This window comes from Cetorhinus maximus, chromosome 29 (assembly GCF_964194155.1).
Source record: "Cetorhinus maximus chromosome 29, sCetMax3.hap1.1, whole genome shotgun sequence".
In the NCBI taxonomy this organism is placed as follows: Eukaryota; Metazoa; Chordata; class Chondrichthyes; order Lamniformes; family Cetorhinidae; genus Cetorhinus; species Cetorhinus maximus.
In genome coordinates, this window is record NC_135907.1 from 17,946,730 (window position 1) to 17,966,651 (window position 19,922).

The 19,922-nt window shown below is 42.1% G+C and overlaps 1 protein-coding gene across 2 annotated transcripts in view; it reads left to right on the top strand.

Annotated features, from left to right (window-relative positions):
- The window catches only part of emc10 (ER membrane protein complex subunit 10), a 45,621-nt gene that overhangs the window by 14,696 nt on the left and 11,003 nt on the right, over positions 1 to 19,922 (top strand). For both annotated transcript variants that reach the window (XM_078531723.1, XM_078531722.1), the window contains exons 5-6: positions 13,967 to 14,148; positions 15,312 to 15,405. In XM_078531723.1, coding sequence (XP_078387849.1) covers positions 13,967 to 14,148; positions 15,312 to 15,405 — 276 coding nt within the window. The remainder of the gene's footprint in view (positions 1 to 13,966; positions 14,149 to 15,311; positions 15,406 to 19,922) is intronic.

A 19,922-nucleotide genomic window follows, 5' to 3' on the forward strand; every position in this document is an offset into this window, starting at 1 on the left:
CTTTGGAGAACCCCCCCAAATATGTCGCTGGGGAGCTCGGAAGTTATGTCTCATTGTCAGCCTCTGCTGTTTATGTTGTGATTTAAATTGACTGACTGCTCTGACTGTTTAAAAAAACCCGGCTTTTGAAAGTTGAAAATAAATCTCTGCACCTGCTCCCCTACGTTCATTGACAGGCACTCTGCTTTGAAATGGAAATAGGACATCATTCTTTTCTGTCAGCTTCAGGCAATATAATTGGAGTCTTTTGTTACAACAGCTGTAGCCATCAATTTGTCATTGTCAAATTTGGATATGTGTGGCTCTCTATTCCATCAACTAAGTCTAGTTCATAAAGTTGTAGCAAGTCTAATGGAAGCTGTATAGACCAGACCAGGTTCTGACCCTGGTCCTTGCTGAGTCCGCTGATTGCTCACCTCCCTTTATCCAGTCAGCTAGTGTTGCACTTGTGACTGCTATCCTGAAAAGGGCACATGTGTGAATGTTGGATAGGGCAAGATCATACTGTATGTGCCTTTGATGCCTCCACTGTTGAATAGCCTACTGGCGACTAGATGCAGTCATTGAAGAATGATCACTTTACCAAAGTACTAGAAAGTGCCAGCTGTGGAATAGTATCCCAGCAACTGTTCAGCATATTTATTAATGACTTAGGTGATGGAATAGAGAGCCACACACTCAGGTTTGAGAATGACACAAAGATAGGCGACATTTTAAGCAGTGTGGATGAAGCATAAAATCATAATGAAGCATAAAATCATAACATTGAGTAAGTGAATGGACAAAACTGGCAAATGTGAGGCCACCCACTTTGGACGTAAAAGGATAGATCGGAGCACTTCCTAAAAGGTGAAAACCTACAAAGAGTGCAGGTCCAAAGAGATTTAGGGGTCCATGTTCATAGATCATTAAGATGTTATGGACCAGGTGCAGAAAACCTGGTATTGAATTAGGTCATAATAATAAATATCCTCTTTTAATTTCTATGATTCTTAGCTTCCCAAGGGTGGTCCTTTAATGTTTTCTTTCAACTTAAGTAGCAGGGTTGAAATCTTATCATTTGAACTCTCTCCAACTTTAGCTGCCAAATTAAAAATTTAGGAATTCACTTCTCCATCCAAGGCTAACAGAAGCTAGCCTTTATATCTAGAAGATTAGAATGCAAGGGGTAGAAGTTATGCCACAGCTATACAAAGCCCTATTTATACCACCCAGTTAACTGGAGTATTGTGTTCAGTTATGGGCACCATACCTTAGTGAGGATACATTGGCCTTGGAGGGATTGCAGTGTGGATTTACCAGAATAACACCTGAACTCCTTTATGAGGAGAGATTACACAAGTTAGTGTTGTATTCCCTGGAATTTAAAAGGTTAAGGGGAATTTGATTGAAGTTTTCAATGAATTATGGGGAATTGATAAGGTAGATGGGAGAGAAACTATTTCCCTTGGTTGGGGCATCTAGGACTAAAGGGCTTAGCCTAAAAATCAAATCTTTAAGGAGTGGAGTTCTACATGCAAAGAGTGGTGGAAGTATGGAATTCTTTTCTGCAAATGGTAATTGATGCTAGGCAAGTTATTAATTTTAAATCTGAGATTGAAAGATTTTTGTTAACCAAAGGTATTAAGGGATATAGGGGCAAAGGAGGGTATGTAAAGTTAGGTCACAGATAAGCCATGATCTCACCGAATGGCAGAATAGGCTCCAGGAGCAAAATGGCTTACTTTTGTTCCTCTATTCCTAGAATCACTGACATAGTCGGGGAAAAAGTTGACTCTATAAAGGAAGTAAATTTATTGTAAAAATTCCAACAGGCTCAATGTGTTTCTATTTCCAAAGTGCCAAATATGAGGATGGCAGAATATTGTCAGGAGGCTTCAGAAATGGATCATTCCTATAGTTTTGAAGTTTTCAATTTGAACTCAAGGATTTTGATCTAGGATTGTTGAGTGAAGTGGAAGGTTGTTCAATTATAGACTTTATTGCTGGTTCGTGCCTGGCTGCTGGTAACCTGATTTTGTTTATGGCATTCCTGTTGTTGTTGTCACCGCCCCAAAGGTAGCAAATCACAGACCAAAGCTGTTACACTTGTGTGAATTTAACACTCTTGTTCACAAAATGCAACAGATAAAAACGGAAAGAGAATACACATCTTAATAGATGGCAATGCTTTGGCATCTGCCTGTTGGTAAAACTGTCCACTCCTGTTAACTGTGCCACTGATTTTTCCATTGGCTAGACAGGGTATCTGTGGGTTACCCGCACAGATTGAATACAGTTGCTTAGTTGTAGTCCTCTATTCGTCTGCTAAAACATTCTCACTAGTTGCTCCTCCCTCCCCCTCTATTTTCTAGTAGAGACCTGATGGGCATTTGAAATGACAAGACTCAAGAATTGAAACGCGAGAGATATAAAATATCACTTTGATGCATTATTCTTATAAATGGTTTCCCCCTTGTTTCCTACTTTAGAAAAGCATACAAGAATTCTGTTTTCAGTTAAGCCTCTCAATGTAATCTCAGACATTTCTCCCTATCTCCCCCTGGACCATGACCGCGCCATCGGACATAAAGCAATTGGCCAAAATTTTTCAGCCCTGTGGGCGTCACGGCGAGTGGAGAACAACATGGTGAGATGGCCAAAAATCGATTTCACGCTGTTGTAAAACCAGTTTGCGATCATTTGCTTCACCCATCAATGGCCGGCCGTGTTTCCTGCCGCCGCACATTGGGAACCTAATTTCAATACTTTGACATCTCATTATAAGCCCTGCTCACCGGAATCATCCCTCACGCTGGATCATTCGGGCACGTTGCTGTGATTGCACACCAGTGCGTTTCACAACTATACATAAGCGATGTGTACCTGGTGAGCTGCGCTTCACTTGGGACTTTGAGGTTTGTTTGCCTACTTTGCTTTGGTCATCACTCATGGCCATCAGCACCAGGCTTCGCATGCAGCACCACATCACTTTTAGGGGGGCTCATGAGCAGGCCTCTACCTACCAGGCCAGCTGTAAGGTGGGGTGGCTTTTCAACAGCTGCAGGGCTAGGGCTTTCTTAGAGAAAGGGAAGAAGTGGCCTCAGGCAAGGGAAGTGGATGCAGGACGAGGACTGTACTGGGGAAGGGGGTTATCTCAGGATGTGTGTGAAGTCACATATTGATATGTGCAAGTGGCCTCAAAATGGTGAGGGCTGAGGAGGCAGTCTCCAGAGGACGTGTGGTCAGATGGAGATGTGAGGGTGTGTGTGAGAGAGGGAGTGGTGATGTCCCTTGAGCTGCCAGTGAGTGAGATGCCAGTGAATGTGTGATGGCCTTGTGAGTGTGTGAGTTTAGAGCGATGAGATGGTTGCCTTACCCTGGCAACACGGATGAGATCATTTATCTGTTTTCTGCACTGGATGGCCGACCTCTTGTGTGCAGTATTGGCACTCACCACCTCCCAAGCAGGAATGGTGAGACTGATGGGCCTCCTGCAGTCAGAGCGGGGGTAGAGGACATCACGGCGGGCCTCTATGGCATCCAGAAGGTGTCCCAGGGATGTGTCACCGTATTGGGGGGCTGCACTCTTCTTGGCTTTTGGGGCCATGTCCCACCGGAGCAGTGCTGGGCTGCAAGCGTTGAGAAGCATGTGCGCGGCTGCAATTTAAATATGGCGCCTTGAGCGAGGAAGCGGCAAGGTAACGGTGTGGCGGGCAAATCGGAGGCTGCCCGCCAGTGAAATGACGCATTTCCTGTGACTGCATAATTAATGAGATGGGAATGGGGCGATATGGCGCGAAAACCTGCCATTGTGGCCGGAGGGTAAAATGACTTTTTTCCTGTCTGTTACCACACTTTGTGCAAATCTGGGACGATTCTGCCTATTGTTTCTTGGACTGTCACTGACCACATCTCCTCTGGAGATCTTCCCTCCACAGCTTCCAACCTCATAGTCCCCCAACCCTATACTTCTACGTTCTTCCCAAAATCCACAAACATGCTGTCCAGGCAGACCCATCGTGTCAGCCTGTTCCTGCTACATGGAACTCATTTCTTCCTATCTTGACTCCATTCTCTCTCCCCTTGTCCAGTTTCTTCCCACCTACATTCGCGATTCCTCTGATGCCCTACATCATATCAGCAATTTCCTGTTTCCTGACCCTAACCACTGCCTCTTCACTATGGACGTCCAGTCCCTCTGCATCTCCAACCCCCACCAGGATGTTCTGAGGGCTCACTGCTTTTTCCTTGAACAGAGGCCCGAACAATCCCCATCTACCACCACTTTCCTCTGTCTGGCTGAACTTGATTCTCTCACTGAACAATTTCTCCTTTAACTTGTCTCACTTCCTCCAAATAAAAGGTTTAGCTATGGGTACCCGCATGGGCCCCAGTTATGCCTGTCTTTTTGTGGTGTATGTGGAACATTACTTGTGCCAGTCCTACTCAGGGCCTCGTCCACAACTCTTTTTTTTTCCGGTACATCAATGACTGTATTGGTGTCGCTTCATGCCCTAGTCTGGACCATAAAAATTTATCAATTTTTGCTTCCAATTTCCACCCCACCACTTGCCTGGATGAGTGCCACTCCAACAACACTCAAGAAGCTTGACACCATCCAGGACAAAGCAGCCTGCTTGAATGGCACCCCTTCCACAAACATGCACTTCTTCCACAAACATGCACTTCTTCCACAAATATGCACTCCTTCCACAAACATGCACTCCTTCCACCACCGATGAACAGTGGCAGCAGTGCGCACCATCTACAAGATGAATTGCAGAAACTCACTAAAGCTCCTTAGGTAGCACCTTTCAAACCCATGACTGCCAGCATCTAGAAGGTCAAGGGCAGCAGAAACATGGGCAGAATTTTTCCCTCGTCAGGTGGGCATGCGCCCGACCCGGACGAGAGTAAAATAGTGCATGATGACATCGGGCGAGCGTCCCAATGTCATTGCGCACTCTCACGATATTTCGCAAATTTGATCATTGCAAGTATAGGGCAGAAATTGCAAAGATTCTCTGCTGACACAGAACCTTATTAGAGATGACTGTTTGGAGAAAGGCTACAACGTTGTACCTCTGACTCTGGCCTGCACATGTGCCTAACAAAACTCCATATTGTCACTGAAGCCTTATAATTTCTGTCCTTGTGGATCAATAGGGACTTGCATTTATATTGAACCATGTAAATAGAAAATGCTGTTTGCTGCTTCACACAGCAGAAATGGGCCACCACACTGGGAAAAATGTTTACAATGAGCTTCAATGTTGCTTTCGGTTCAGTTTATTCCTATCCAGGCAATATAATATTCTCCAGTTTCATTAGATGTTTCATTTTTCAATGCAACCAAGAGATATCTTAATCATATTAATTTTAAAAATATCAAACAAATGAAGTGCCACTAAGTTATAATGACAGGAATAGTCTATTCTGTAAACTGCAGGTACCTACTGCTTATTTATATAGCATGATTTTTTTGTATTTAAAATATATATGCATATCTCTTGGGCACTGCTAACAATGAGCATCCCAGGGACTCCGCATCCCAGCATGAGTCAGTGCCAGGGATGGCGCATGACCGAAGGGCAAATAGGTGGACAAGACTACATATAAAATACAAAAGACACCAAGGGACAAAAATCAGGTAGGAAAATCTTTGAGGAAGATTAAGCTGCTCAGAATTAAAAAATGTGAAAGGTGAGAAGATTAAGAGTTCTAAAAATGGATCAGATGGCAAGGTTGAGGCTGCTATGAAAGAGAAGGCCTAAGGAGTCAAAATTGGTGAATATGTATTAAGGTGCAATGTATAACTGAACTGAATGTTGAGTTTTGCACTTTTTTAGAATCTTTGAATTTCAGTATGCGTTTACCATGTGTAGGGATATATATTCAGGTAATTAAAGAAACTATATGCTCGTTAGAACATATGCTCATTATGTATTTATGCAATCAGGTGATTATTTGAGACAAACTGAAAATCTGACTTTCTTGGGCTGTAAGCATGTTTAAAGTGGCCTGAGCTGTACCCAAGATGTTTAATTATGTACGTAGATTTTTTTTTTCACATTATCAGTTGATTTGGCTGAAGGCTTTTCCTACTTGCCCATCCATTTTTCTTGCCCCTTTCTCTCACTCTCCCTATCCCTTTTTCTTGGCTGCTTGGTTGTATATGGTTCCACAGGTACCAGTCACACTGCTCCATGCCCAAAAATACCTTTGACAATGAGTATTGGTAGGCTAATATATGTCAGTATCTAGGCAGAATCATATCTAAGCCCCACCCTGTCCTTGTGCACATCCCTTAGGGGTTGCTGGATGGTCGGCATACGAACAACTTATGTCGTTCGTATGCCTGCCAGCAGATTTCTGAAACAACTTCTCTACCCGGAACTCAATCTCAGTGGGAGACACCCGAGAGGACAGTGGAAACGCTTTAGGGGTGCCCTCAAAGCTTCCCTGCAGAGGCCAAACATCTCCACCGATTCATAGGATACCCTGACTTGTGACTGACTAAAATGGCGAAAGCTCATTCAGGAAGGCACCAAACACATTGAGAGACTTCATAGGAAACACGCAGAGGTGAAGTTGAGGCTTCAGAGGGAGTGCACAAACCGTGAAACAACCCATTTACCCGACCTTTCAAGCACCACCTGCCCCACCTGTGGCAGAGTCTGCAGATTGCTCATTGGATTTATCAACCCTCTCAGAACCCGTCAAACCAGAGTGGAAGCAAGTCATCCTCGATCCCGAGGGTCTGCCTAAGAATAAGAAGAGCTGGATAGCGATTGTGAGTGGTTACTCTGGCTGGTTTTATTCCACTTGCTATTTCTCGCCCACTAGGGAACTGAAACCAACATTAACTTTTTTGCAGCTGCCCCTGGTTAGCAGCACAGAGTAGAGATTTGACCTCAGACTTGTCAGCTCTGTGGCTCGCTTCTCAAAGCAGGGTCTGAACTTTCCATTGTGGATTTATTGAGAAGCTGCAGATTGGGACCTAGGGTAGTGCAACATGAAGCAATCCAAACCAGCAGCAAAAAGACTGTAGGTCACAAAGAAGTGGTATATTTAACAGATAAAACCATTGTCTGGACAGTCTTTTTTCTAAAAAGAAGAAATGCTTGCTAAAAATACAAAGCAAAGATTATGCCAAGCGTAAGTTGTTTTAAAAAAAAACCACGTAACCTGAACATTAACTTCAGCTCAGAACATTCCTTGGTGACAATCTTGAAAGTGCAAGTTCTTAGTTTACTCACTGTGATCCCTGGCCCCTATAAGGTTCTATTTTAAATGCTCATGTGGGGCTTTGATTAGATCAACATTCATGCACTTGTCTCAACTCTTGATCTATCTTAATATAATCAGACCTGTTCCCACTCACTAAATGCCACATGATCAACATTTACAGTTTAGTGACAAGATTCCATTAAGTCACTGTGTTTCTCTGGCAAATGTGCCATGCATAGAAATATGCAAGAGAGAGAGAGAGAAAGCCATTTAGTCCAATTAGAACCTATTCTAGGACCTGATTGGACTATTTTAATCTTTTTTCCTACACTAAGCTCATTCCACTGCTCCCTTCTGATTCACAAATTAATCCAAGGCTTTCTCAAAAAATGCTTTTGAATGATTGCCTGCCATACCAAATGGCAGCCTGTTGTATAAATGGGCAATTATACATTTGGAGTTTATTTCTTAAAGGGAAGGTGTAGTCTACAAATACACAGCAAAAAAAATAAAGAGACACACCAGAACACTGATTCAGTCATGCTCCTTTGGAATTACTGTTTTTTTATTCACTCACGGGATATGGGCGTCGCTGGCTAGGCCAGCATTTATTGTCTATTCCTGTGTTCTTGGTGGGTGGAGGCCAAGTGCAGTGCTAAGCCACACCGATCATAAATCTTGGGTTCAGTTTTTTTTTAACCAAGTTAGCAGATCTCAATGGGTGCACCAGTTCAGCTGCTATAGATGGCCTCTGCACTCATAGTTTGCAGAACAACAATAACTTGTATTTATATAGCACCTTAAGCGTAATAAAATGTCTCAAGGCACTTCACAGGAACATTATAAAGTAAAATTTGACACACAGCCACCTAAGGAGACATTAAGGCAGATAGCCAAAAGCTTGGCCAAATCGTTAGGTTTTAAGGAGTAGCTTAAAGGAGCAGACAGAGAGGCAGAAAGGTTTAGGGTGGGAATTCAAGAACTTGGGGCTTTGGCAGCTGAATGCATAGCTACCTATGGTGGAGTGATTTAAAAGAAGGGAATAATCAAGAGGCCAGAATTAGAAGGGAAGGAAAGCAGTTATTTCTGACTGTTATTTAGCAAAGATTAAAGCAATGTACTGCAGATGCTGGAATTCTGAAATAAAAACAGAAAATACTGGAAAAACCCAGCAGGTCTGGCAGCATCTGTGAAGAGATCTGTGGCTCTGAAGAAGAGTCATATGGACATGAAGCGTTAACTCTGTTTCTCTCTCCACAGATGCTGCCAGACCTGCTGAGTTTTTCCAGCATTTTCTGTTTTTATTGCTATTTGGCAAACCCCTGCTGGAACATTGAATCATAGAACGTTTACGGCACAGAAAGAGGCCACTTGGCTCATTGTGTCTGCGCCATCCAAAAAACAAGCCACCCAGCCTAATTCCACTTTCTAGCATTGGGTCCGTAGCCCTGCAGGCCACAGCACTGCCCAAGCATGGATTTCTGGTGAATCAGGACTGCATTGCTGCGCTCACCTATGAAGCACTCGATGCTTGAATCACCTACCGAAGCCCACTGCCTAAGCTCACACGTGAAGAATGGCCATTCACTGGCATCTGCCGAGGGAGAATCTGCTCTGCAGCTAATGAGTTAAATCATATAACGAAGGATGCACATCAGGGAATGTACGCATATCCATCATAAAATTTCCTTGTTGAGAAAGTTAGGTGAAGAGTTCAACAGTTCTCGTGAAAAGAGAGAAGATGGGGCAAACCGAGACATTGAAGCTGAGTTTTAAAAACCTGTGCATTGAGCTCCCCTGATGGGTTAGAACCATAGAACCATAGAAAAGTTACAGCACAGAAGGAGGCCATTCGGCCCATCTTGTCCATGCCAGCCTGAGGACACCCAGGTGCCCTTTCTAATCCCACCTTCCTGCACCCGGCCCATAGCCCTGCAGCTTACAGCACTTGAGGTGCAGATCCAGGTACTTTTAAAAAGAGTTTAGAGTTTCTGCCTCTACCACCAACTTGGGCAGCGAATTCCAGACACCCAATACCCTCTGCGTAAAAAAGTTCTTCCTCATGTCCCCCCTACACCTTCTGGCATCTTGAATCTATGTCCCCTGGTTCTAGAATTCTCCACCAAGGGAAACAATTTTATCCTGTCCACTCTATCTATTCCCCTCATAATTTTGTACACTTCAATCAAATCACCTCTCAGCCTTCTTTGTTCTAAGGAAAATAACCCCCAACCTATCCAATCTTTCCTCGTGGTTACACTTTCCTAACCCTGGCAACATTCTTGTAAACCTCCTCTGCACTCTAGTGGATAAAGATACTGCCATGTATTATGGAACCTACTTTTGAATGCAACAATTGACCTCAATGCCCCTGAGTTAGGGAGGAAAAAAAATTAAATCATGGTTTGCGCTTCTGATCGCTTAACGTGATCCTAGCTTGAAAGGATGTATGCACAGGACTGATGAGGAGAGGACCTGGATCGGTTGTGATACCCATGGTCTGCCAACACTTGAATCCTGAACTCAGGCTGAGAGTGGCCGTTTGGAAAATGTAACAATAGCTGTGCCTGTTAAACTATACCCCAGCCTGATTCAGTGCATTCAGGAGAAAAGAGGAGACAATTGACAAAAGTAAAACTCTGTAGCCTTAAATTAGGGGCAATTTAGTAGATTTAACTTCCCCTTTAAATTTAGCTTGCACCTTTTTTTGATAAAAGCAAATAACTGCAGATGCTGGAAATCCAAAACAAAAATAAAAATACTCAGCTGAGTTTTTCCAGGTATTTTTACCTTTTTTTGATATTCTGGTTCTCCAAAACATTTCCACTGTATTCTCTTTATCAGAACTTTGTATGTTTTTGCTCTCCATCATGTTTAGTAGAATGATACAGGCAGCATTAGTAACTGCAACATTTCTTCCCATCCTACAGTACAGGCCAGCAGAGCAGGGCCAGATGAAAATCAGTTACTTGAACCACTTGCTCCCTTTTCCCAACGAGTAAAGGTCCCTGGTTTGACCGCGGTCTATGTTGAATTGGCTGATTTTGTTTCAGGCAGCAGATGGAATGCAAGAGTTGACCTCAGTGCCACTCCTAGTGGCTCCTACTGAAAAGCACATGTTTGTGATCTCGGACAAGAGGATCGTGCTCTGCTGGGGACACTGCCTGTAGTCAAATAGCCTGCCTACTTGAACTTTCTAACTTGGATAGGTTACAGGCGAGTTGTTTGTGCATATGGAACTGTATCCTGGTAAGAGTTGGGAGGGTGTGGAAAAGGACAAAAGTGTTATACTTGTTGCAAATATGAACTACAGTGTCACATGAAGTGTGTGATGAATTTTGTGTGAAATAGGTACACATCTTCCAAGATGTTAGTTGACTAGGTCAGCATGTTTTCCTCTTCCCCCAGTAGGGTGATGTAATTATATTTCTGTTTACCAGCCGGATATATTTAGCTAACCACATGTTTAACAGGATGTATCCTGTATTTTCTTACTATGTATCATTTCCACACTACCATATTAGTATTGAAGAAGCTGCATGGAATATTGATAGTAGTCTAAATTAAAACCAGATACTGCAGCTCCTGTGCAGTCTGTTCTGGGTGCCATCATCTTTTTCTGGATATGGTCACCTTGATCATCATCTTCTTAGTGATCAGGTTGCGAGTCTTTTCATTTGCACATAAAATATGTTCCTTGGCTAACCCGCTTATTGGAATTGACCGCATACTTGGCCTCATGTCATTGCTCCTTTTGTATGCTGTTGAAAGGCTTATACATGACGTATTAGGTTAGGCTTGGACAGCTCATCGTATGGGTCAACGTGTAAAGTTGAAGTGTAATTGAGCCAGAAGTTCAATTGATGTCCTCTACTGAGTTATTTGTTCTCAGCTAGTGCAGCAGTTGAGGCACAGCAATTAATGTCAGCGACCCTAGGACGAAGGGGGCAAATTGGCCACGGTACCTGCTCTTGCAATCGAGTGACTTTGGGAAAGTACTTGTGTGTGGGGTCTGATATGAGGTTAACAGTAGGCTTGGATGTGATGCCTCTGAAGGCTGAATGACCTGACAGCATTATTTGGGCTCACACTTGAAGAATGACCAATTGTCCAAAACATTAGAGGGTGACTGAAATCTAATCAACTGTACCTTATTGTGAGTAAATGCCTTCAGGAAAGAGAGAATAAATCGGCAGCATCAGAAATCTTAATGTTGGGTGTCAAGATTGAATGTTCGCATAAGAACATAATAGGAGCATGAGTAGGCCATCCTCATGTCACATAGTTCAGTGAAACAATATACATACCTTTTATTGAGTTGCTCAAAGACAGGGGATATGATGCCAGAAGGTCCAAGTGTTGTCCTTTTTTTTGTACTAATGTTAGATCAGCCTCAATATGTGTTAGATGCAGGATAAAGTTCCCCCTACTCTGTCCCAGCAATATTCTTAAAACTCTGGTGCACTGTGACTGCAGTATTCAAGAGTTGGATATGCATGTACCTTCTGTTCACCTGATACTTCCTATTTTGCATCATTCTGTGATTTCTTTTCTCATGGTGCAGATTTTCTTTTTGCTTTCATGATGTTGAATCAGTCCTTGTAGGTGAACCTCCCAAGCCAACTGTAATCTTTAATACCTACCTGTAATTGGCTGGAGTGCACCATCTAACATGGTCTTCGCAGCTCCATCAGGTGCTTCATTATTATTCCTTGTTCTCTGCCTGCTTGCCCCATTTGCATTGTCCATTGATGCTTTTATCGGAAACTGCTACATGGTAGAATCTGCCCTTGCGTCACAACTTCCTGCCTGTTGCATACTTACCAACTTAAACATCAGGCCTCTTTCACCACCACCGCTACCCCGCCACATTTCCTCAAACACGCATAGAAATATCAAATTCTACAAAAAATCTTACATTTTGTCCATATACAAAATGCTCCATACAGATGCATTAAATACACTCAAAATACTTACCAAATGAGAATATATAATATGTATGGTGTGTATGCACAATAAATGCACACTTGTTTGTGCACTTGTTATTACAAAGCTATTTTGTAATTGGAAAGAATTGAAATATTGTTGGTTGGAATCAAGCAGTTATAATTAAACGCTGCAGTGAGGGCAGCCATTTTTTGTCTAATTTCAGTTTCAATTAAGCAACGTTTTTGCGAATAGGTGCAGCTGAATTTTGTTGTCTAACATCCTTATTTGTTATCTTCCTCCATGAGCATGCCACAGGTGATCTAGTTGATATAGTTTGCGTGCTTTTTTAATAAAAAAGTTTCTAGTGGATTATTTCATCTTGTATATCAATGAGATTCATTTCATTTGAGTTTTAAAATATTTTCTCTCCATTTATATTTATTTATATTTATGTTATTTCAAATCAACACTTCCTTTATTGCTAACAATGTCTAAAATGTAGCAGCACATTAATCCATTCTCTTCATACTACTTAATCTTCCTCATCTTATCAAGTACCTCATCATATGCAAGAACTGAAAATGGTGGGTGCATTGAGCCAGCCCAACAACATCTGTGAAGAGAATCAATCAATTTGAGTTTCAAGTATGGAGCCTTGTTCAAAACTTTTTGCGTTCTGACAAAGGGAACATACTTGAATCATTGTCTCCACAGATGTTGCCATTAGTGTTTGTTTCAGATTTTCAGCATTCTTTAGTTTCTTGCTTTTCATGTGTAAAAACATGCTCACAATTGTAAGTATGAACTTTAACATATTTCTTCAATGTATATTGAAATGTAGGTTTTGCAATCACTTTGTAGTCTTTATAATATCCTCTAGATTAAAACAACATATGCTCAGGTAGTGCCTCAAGAGATCTTCTATCTCTTCTGCTTTATGATTGCATGAGTAATACACACCTCAGTTTGACTGCTAAGATGTGCATCATTTTAAAACAATATTATACCTATTTTATTGAGAAGCTATGAAATGTCCATTGGCCCTGTGACAAGGCTGCCCAGTAGCTCTAGCCAAAGGTGTGTAAGTGAGGTTCAACCTCTGTTGCTTGATGCCAGTGTAAACATTTCGTTATTGGGCCATTATATGGTGCATAAGCCTGCAATGCCCAAGCTAGTAGGAGTACACTTTCTTGTGCTTGATGATATGTTAGCTCCGGAGAAGCCTGCAATGACTCAGTTAACAAGAGTACACCATCTTGTGCCTGATTATATGTTCGCTGTGGAAGCCTGCAAAACCAGATTGTCTAGATCAGAGAGTAAGGTTGAGCTCTTGAGATAGCATAATGGTTCAAAGCACTAGTACCTGTAGCACCAAACAATACGTACCAGAAAATGTGTTCTGCACTAGTCAATCTCACTGGTGCAGCCTCTTGGACCTCCTCGTTTAGAGAAATAAGCCAAAGTTCTCACTGCTGATTAGTATCCCATGGTTCCTGCTGGAATATGTGGGAATGTAGATGTCCAGTGAGAAGAAACTGTTGAAATTGGTATGAGAAGGACCACTTGATAGAGCTGGCAGCACTGTGGAACTGCAAATATCAGTGTCTTCAGGAGTGGAGGCAGAATGTATTGAGAGGTGGAAACAAATAAATAAGAAAAAAAGATATTGAAAATGCCAAAGATGTCCTGGAGTGATTTAAGAAAAGTTCAGAACTTTAAAGCTACAAGTTTAATGGTGCTTTCGCAGAAACTTAACTTGGTGTTTTTACTATTCCAGTGCTCGGTTCCTGATGCTGCTGTCTTTATTTTAATTTTCTTTCAATAGTGCTCTCTGGTTGAGTCTCACCTCTCTGATGTCATCACTGTTAACACAGATGTGTCTGGAAATATAGTTGGTGTTTCCATTGTAACTGTCCCTGGGTCCTGCAATGGAGCAGAAGTGGAAGATGTGGATCTGGAAGTGTTTAACACAACTGTGCACCTAATGCAGCCAGCCCTGGCATCAGCGTGAGTATTTTTGTGTATATTTGTTGTAACTCTTGTTTGATTGTGTGTATTTTTCTTGTGATCTGATTCAAATAAGTTGTTTACTATTGTGGATGGATCACATGTCAGGTGATACAAGTTAAAAATGTGGAAGTTAGTAAGATGGGATGTCAGATGGAGCTTTTTCACCCAAAGGGTAGTGAAAGTCATGGAATTTTACCAGTGAAGGCAATTGAAACAGATGATAAAAGTCAACCCTGGAGATAATTTAATGTATTTTTTGCAAGATAATGGATTGAGGAAAATAATGAGGAAGTAGGTAAGTGAAGTTGACATTGACTGTGAAGGACATAAAAATGAGCTTGATGTCCACATGTATACTCTAGTAGGAATCATTGATAGCTGTTGCGAACAGGAAATGTGGCAGATTTTCTTTTAATCCTTCCTATGGCCCAGGGATTGCTGAGACCAATTGTAAGCCCATTACCAATGTCCCAGCTAAGATTGGCCAATTTGGCATGGCTCAGTCTTTAATCTAGGAGCTTCCTGGTCTGTCCGGTGCAATTGTGCACTTAACAGGGAATAACTTGGAGAACAAGGTTAAAGTTTAAAGAGTACCTTAGATGTCACCGTATAAGTCAACCCTTGAAGCCTCAAAAAAATCCCTCCAAAAACGGGGGTCTTAAACTCTAAGTATAAAAATGAAATGGCAGTGTGGGTGGTTGCCATTTTGAAATATCATCAGTTTCCGATGCAAAGAGTGGGTGTGTCTTAAACAACTACGCACCTTTGCAACACACCCAACATCGCCTGCTTGATCCCTTGCGCCTAGTTATCAGGTACCAGTAAGTGAAACCTCCATTTGTGGGGAGAAAAATTGAGGCTGACTAATAATGTGAGTATAGCATGTCGTGGCTGAAAAGGCTGTTGACTTATACGCCAAGCAAATGTGAAAACATGATTTTTGGGGCCGGACAAATGGGATTGCCTCGTATGCTGGGTTGACTTGCACACCACAATTTACAGTAGTTTTGTGAAATAACAGAATGGTGGAGGGATATAGCAATATTTCCTTTTTGTTAACCACACTTTAATTGATCACTCTCATAGCTGCTAAGCTATTAGAATGGATCAGCCTACCTTATTGACTCTGCTGTAAGTTTTTTTAAATTATTGTATTCCAGGCCAGAGACAGCAGCATTTATTGAGCGGTTGGAACATGAACAGGCCCAGAAAGCGAAAAACCCGCAGGAGCAGAAGTCATTTATTGCAAAATATGTAAGTTGGCCCTTTAGGGAAAAAAGAATTTTGCTGGAATATATGTTTATTGTGAAATAAAATGCTAGAATAATCTTGCAGAATTAATATATTCTTCATTTATAAGGAAATTCCACAAGATATTTGCAAACACGTTGCAAGTATTGTACTTTCCAGGAGCTGCACACTCACTGTGTGATATTGTGCTAGTTAAAGGGGTTAAAGTGTGATATTATGTATATATGCACAGAGCATGCAATTGCTCTGTAATTGATGGTGAAATAAAAACCAGCAGCTGTTTATTTCAAATCATAGCCTGTGGCCCATTGCCCCTGCTGCAATTCATCCTCAATCATGTGTTTTTAAAAGTAAGGGACTAAAATTTTCTCAGATTCTATGATGGCTTAGTGAATAAATGCACCGCCTGACATGGTTCTGTGCCATACATACCACAAAGGTTTCTGATTCAGGCCACATTTGGTTAGCTTATCTCGGCTGTAGAGTAGATGGGCATTATGGTTGGCCTAAGAGACCGTTGTGATAGGAAGGAGTAAAGAACAGCAATGGTTTCTGCTTCTGGTTACCATGTATTTGCCCCTACTGAAAGGTGCACTTGCTTGGATATTGGGTAACGACACAGTTGTGATTGGCCATGCTTCCTCCCATTTTCAGATGACTGCAGACAGTCACTCGTATAAGGGTGAGCACTTAGGCGAAGCACCTGAGGAGCAGGCTTTTACTTTAACTGTTGTACTGAATTGTTTTATTAAATCTGTTACCTCTATGTATCCGAGGGCCACTAGTACCTATGATTCAGAAAAGGAGGAGAGAACGGGGAGCAGGGGGAGGGGAGGGGTGGGGGAGGAACAGAAGTATAAGTAAGAAAAACCCTCTTCCTTCCACCCTCAAACAAGCTGCATCCACATATATTATAAATAGAGCAGGCTAGAACGACATATCTGATGACACTGATACATCTCTTAATGTGTTACTGTCATCTGTGTGCAATATATCTAAGTGCATTTACTGCTATTAAGCAGTCAAATAAAATTTAACACTTTAATTAGAGTCGTGTATGGAGATGGGGGATATACAAGATTGCTCATAATTGAAAATGGGGACTGAGATCATCTTGACCATGCAAGTAAACTATGAGTGATTAGGAGGAAACTTCAGTTCAAGAATTTCAAATGCACTTAACATGAATGGGCGAGAGCTGATTTTTTTTTCCCCCTGAATATTTAATTACTAGTTCTTGGTAATTTTGCTTTTCAATATTTAATGCTGATTGAAGTGAAAAACACTGTGAGCTAGTTAAAGTGATCAGATGCAGTAGCCCCCATCTTCTACAATTACTGCTTGAAACCTGTTATGACTTTCTGGAAATTGGCAGTTGTCCAGGAAGTTGTCGCTGAGAGCTTTATGGAAGTCTGTCTCCATCTGGAGTCTTCAGCTGCTTTTGGCAGTTGGTCTGATCTTGAATCTGAGCTCTTGAAGCTGATGTGAACCACCTCCACATATGGGCTTTACAGTTGGAAGTTGATGAAGGAATCTGCGGCAATGCTAAAATTCACAAGTACTGGTTTTAATTGTAGCTCCTCGCTCCTAATTTTCTACCTTTTTTGCTCCCTTCCTATGTCATTTACTCTTACAGGAGTACAGTTCGGCAAGTGCCGCAATCCTCTGATGCATTGCCCAAATAATCATTCTTCAAATGTCAATTTAGACCGGTATAATTTTCTAATTGTGATTTTTCAGTCTATCAAAATTAATCTTTTGTTAGGGGTAGGGTAGAAATTGCAGACTGGTGAGTGGAAAACGCCAAGTGTGAATAACCTACTGCATGGCACATCATCATTGAACCTGATCCTGCCCTCATCTGATCTCGACCCAGCTGCATACTTCGGCAGCTGTTGCTGGGCTGCCATGTACACTTAGAATTCTGGCTGATTTCTTTTTGTGCTTTTTAATCCAAGGAGCTGCTATGGCTAAATTGTAGCATTCTGACTGTTGCTCTAAGTGAAATCAGCTCACTTGACACAGACCAAGAATCAAACTCGGAATCTTCCAATCTGTGTGACTCAGCAAGTTTAGTTCTTTTGTCTACCAAAACAAGTAGTATGCTGTTGTAACATACATTAGAGAGCTATATTGTGAAAATGTAACTTAAAAAAAACATTTGACCCAGTGAGGGGTATTTCCTCAATTGGGGGAAATCACTGATTTAAGGTTCATTGAGAGGATTCTGAGCAGAGACAATGTTCTTTCACTGCTAGGAGATGAGGGGATAAGGGAAGAAACTGAGGTTAGGTTGCCCTGCAGTACCACGTGTGGCTTCTAATGGCATTGTCAGACATGTAGGAGCAGCTTGTTTGGTTTCCGAGGCACCACGGATTTAAGTGTAGTCAAAAGCATTGTCTTGGAGCAGAAGTGTGGCCACAGTGCCGTGGAAGGTTTTCTCAAAGATCATTCCATGGATACCAGCAGCATACCCATTCAGCCATTTTTTGACTTGAGCTCAAACATTAAGGGCAGAATTTTGCCCTTGATGGGCGGGCAGGCCCCATCGGCTCGGTGGCGGGTGGGCAGCTGATCACCGCTGCCGAAATGGGCCCCGCTGCCATTTTAAGTGGGCAGGCCAATTAAGGCTCGCCCAGTGGGCTGCCCGACAGGAAGCGCTATGTGCTTCCTGTGAAAGGGGGGGTTTCCCCCAACTGTCAAAGTACGCTCTTTCGCGCATGTGCACAAAAGAGCGCACATCTCCCTGAGACTAAGTACTGTCTCAGGGAGAGCGCTGAAAGTTTTATAAACGTCAAAAGTAGAAAAATTAAAAAATTATTAACATGTCACATGAGATGGGACATGTTAATAAATATGACTAAAACTTTATTAAACTTTTTAAAAACAGACATGAAACCTCATCCTGCCAGTGGATGAGGTTTCATGTTTTTTCAGAAGCCCGCTGGGGCTCCTGGCCTGCCCGCCAGCCTTAAGGTTGGACGGGCAAGGCCTTTAATTGCCTTAATGATCCTGTCAATTGGCCATTGACAGGTCGGCGGGCGGACAGCTGATTTCGCTGCCCGCCCACCTTCCTGAATATTTAAATGGGGCGAGATGACGTCGGGGTTCCCCCTGATGTCATCCTGCATCGGCGAGTGGGCCCCGCCCCCAACTCGCCGATGGAAAAATTCAGGCCTAAGTGTCAGCAAGCTGTTCAATCTCAAATAGTTTTGCAGCCAAACCCAATACTGCCCTCACTGGACATATGCATGCATGCATCCACTTTAATGCTTGGTACCAATCAAGACCAGGGACCCTGATCAGTTATAGTGCCCTAACTGCAGCCTTGAACAACCAAAAATATGGCTTAGGATCAAACCTGGACCGTCTTGGTTTATAATTTTCAGCTGCTTACTGAGTAAGGGGAGACACAGATTCTTGATGTTTTAATAAAGAATTCCAAGGAGGCCTTCTGAATGAAATCCTTTGATGCAGAACTAAGCAAATTCAGTGCAGAAATGCCCTCATAAGATCCATCAGTGGGGAAGACTCTTTTAAGATTTCATTATACTCCGAGTTCTGAGTTGTGTTTCAAACTGCTGACTGCTGCAGCGAAAGTGACCTGACCTGCTCACCAGAAACTAATGTATTCATTTGGCGACAGGATTAAATGGAGCACAAAGAGTGGCTGAGAGTGTGTTCCAAGCTATAGTACACTTGAGGGGTATGGATAATGCGTTAAATCACAAGAGTGAAACTCATTACATTTTCGGCATTCTGTTCTTCTGAGAGTGTTGCATCTCTAATCACATCGCCATACATCATTTAATTTTATAATGTATATAATTTTGTTTTATATTTTATCCTTCTTGGAGGTTTCCTGTTGGAATTTTTCCACTTTGATTACCAGCATCCACAGTATTTTGCTTTTATCTATAGTATAAAATCCATCACATTTGTACTTCTCTTCAGCTCTGAAAAGGAGCCATACGGACTAGAAACGTTAATTCTGTTTCCCTCTCCATAGATGCTACCAGACCTGCTGTGTTTTTCCAGCATCTTCTGTTCTTATTTCAGATTTCCAGCATCCACAGTATTTTGCTTTTATTATTATGATCCCTCTTCTGACCACTGTCACCATCATCCCCAGGCCACTTGCTAAACCTCCTTCAGCCTTGACCCCTGTTACAATGATGGACTATGCCTCTTATTCCCTTCCCTGCCTTTTTTAACTTAAAAAAAGCCTCCCAAATGTTTGCTTTAATTAAAAAAATATAATCCCCATTTATTCTGTTGAGGCATAAGTGCGTAATTTAAAATTTGTGGACGGGTTGCTGAACAGTGATGAGTCACATGCCTTTCACAACACATTGCCATCAGTGTGATGTCATTTCAGAGCCCCTTTAATGAGATAAAAACAAAAAGCTAAAAGCTACTGCGGATGCTGGAAATCCAAAACAAAAACAGAATTACCTGGAAAAACTCAGCAGGTCTGGCAGCATCGGTGGAGAAGAAATCAGTTAACGTTTTGAGTCTTC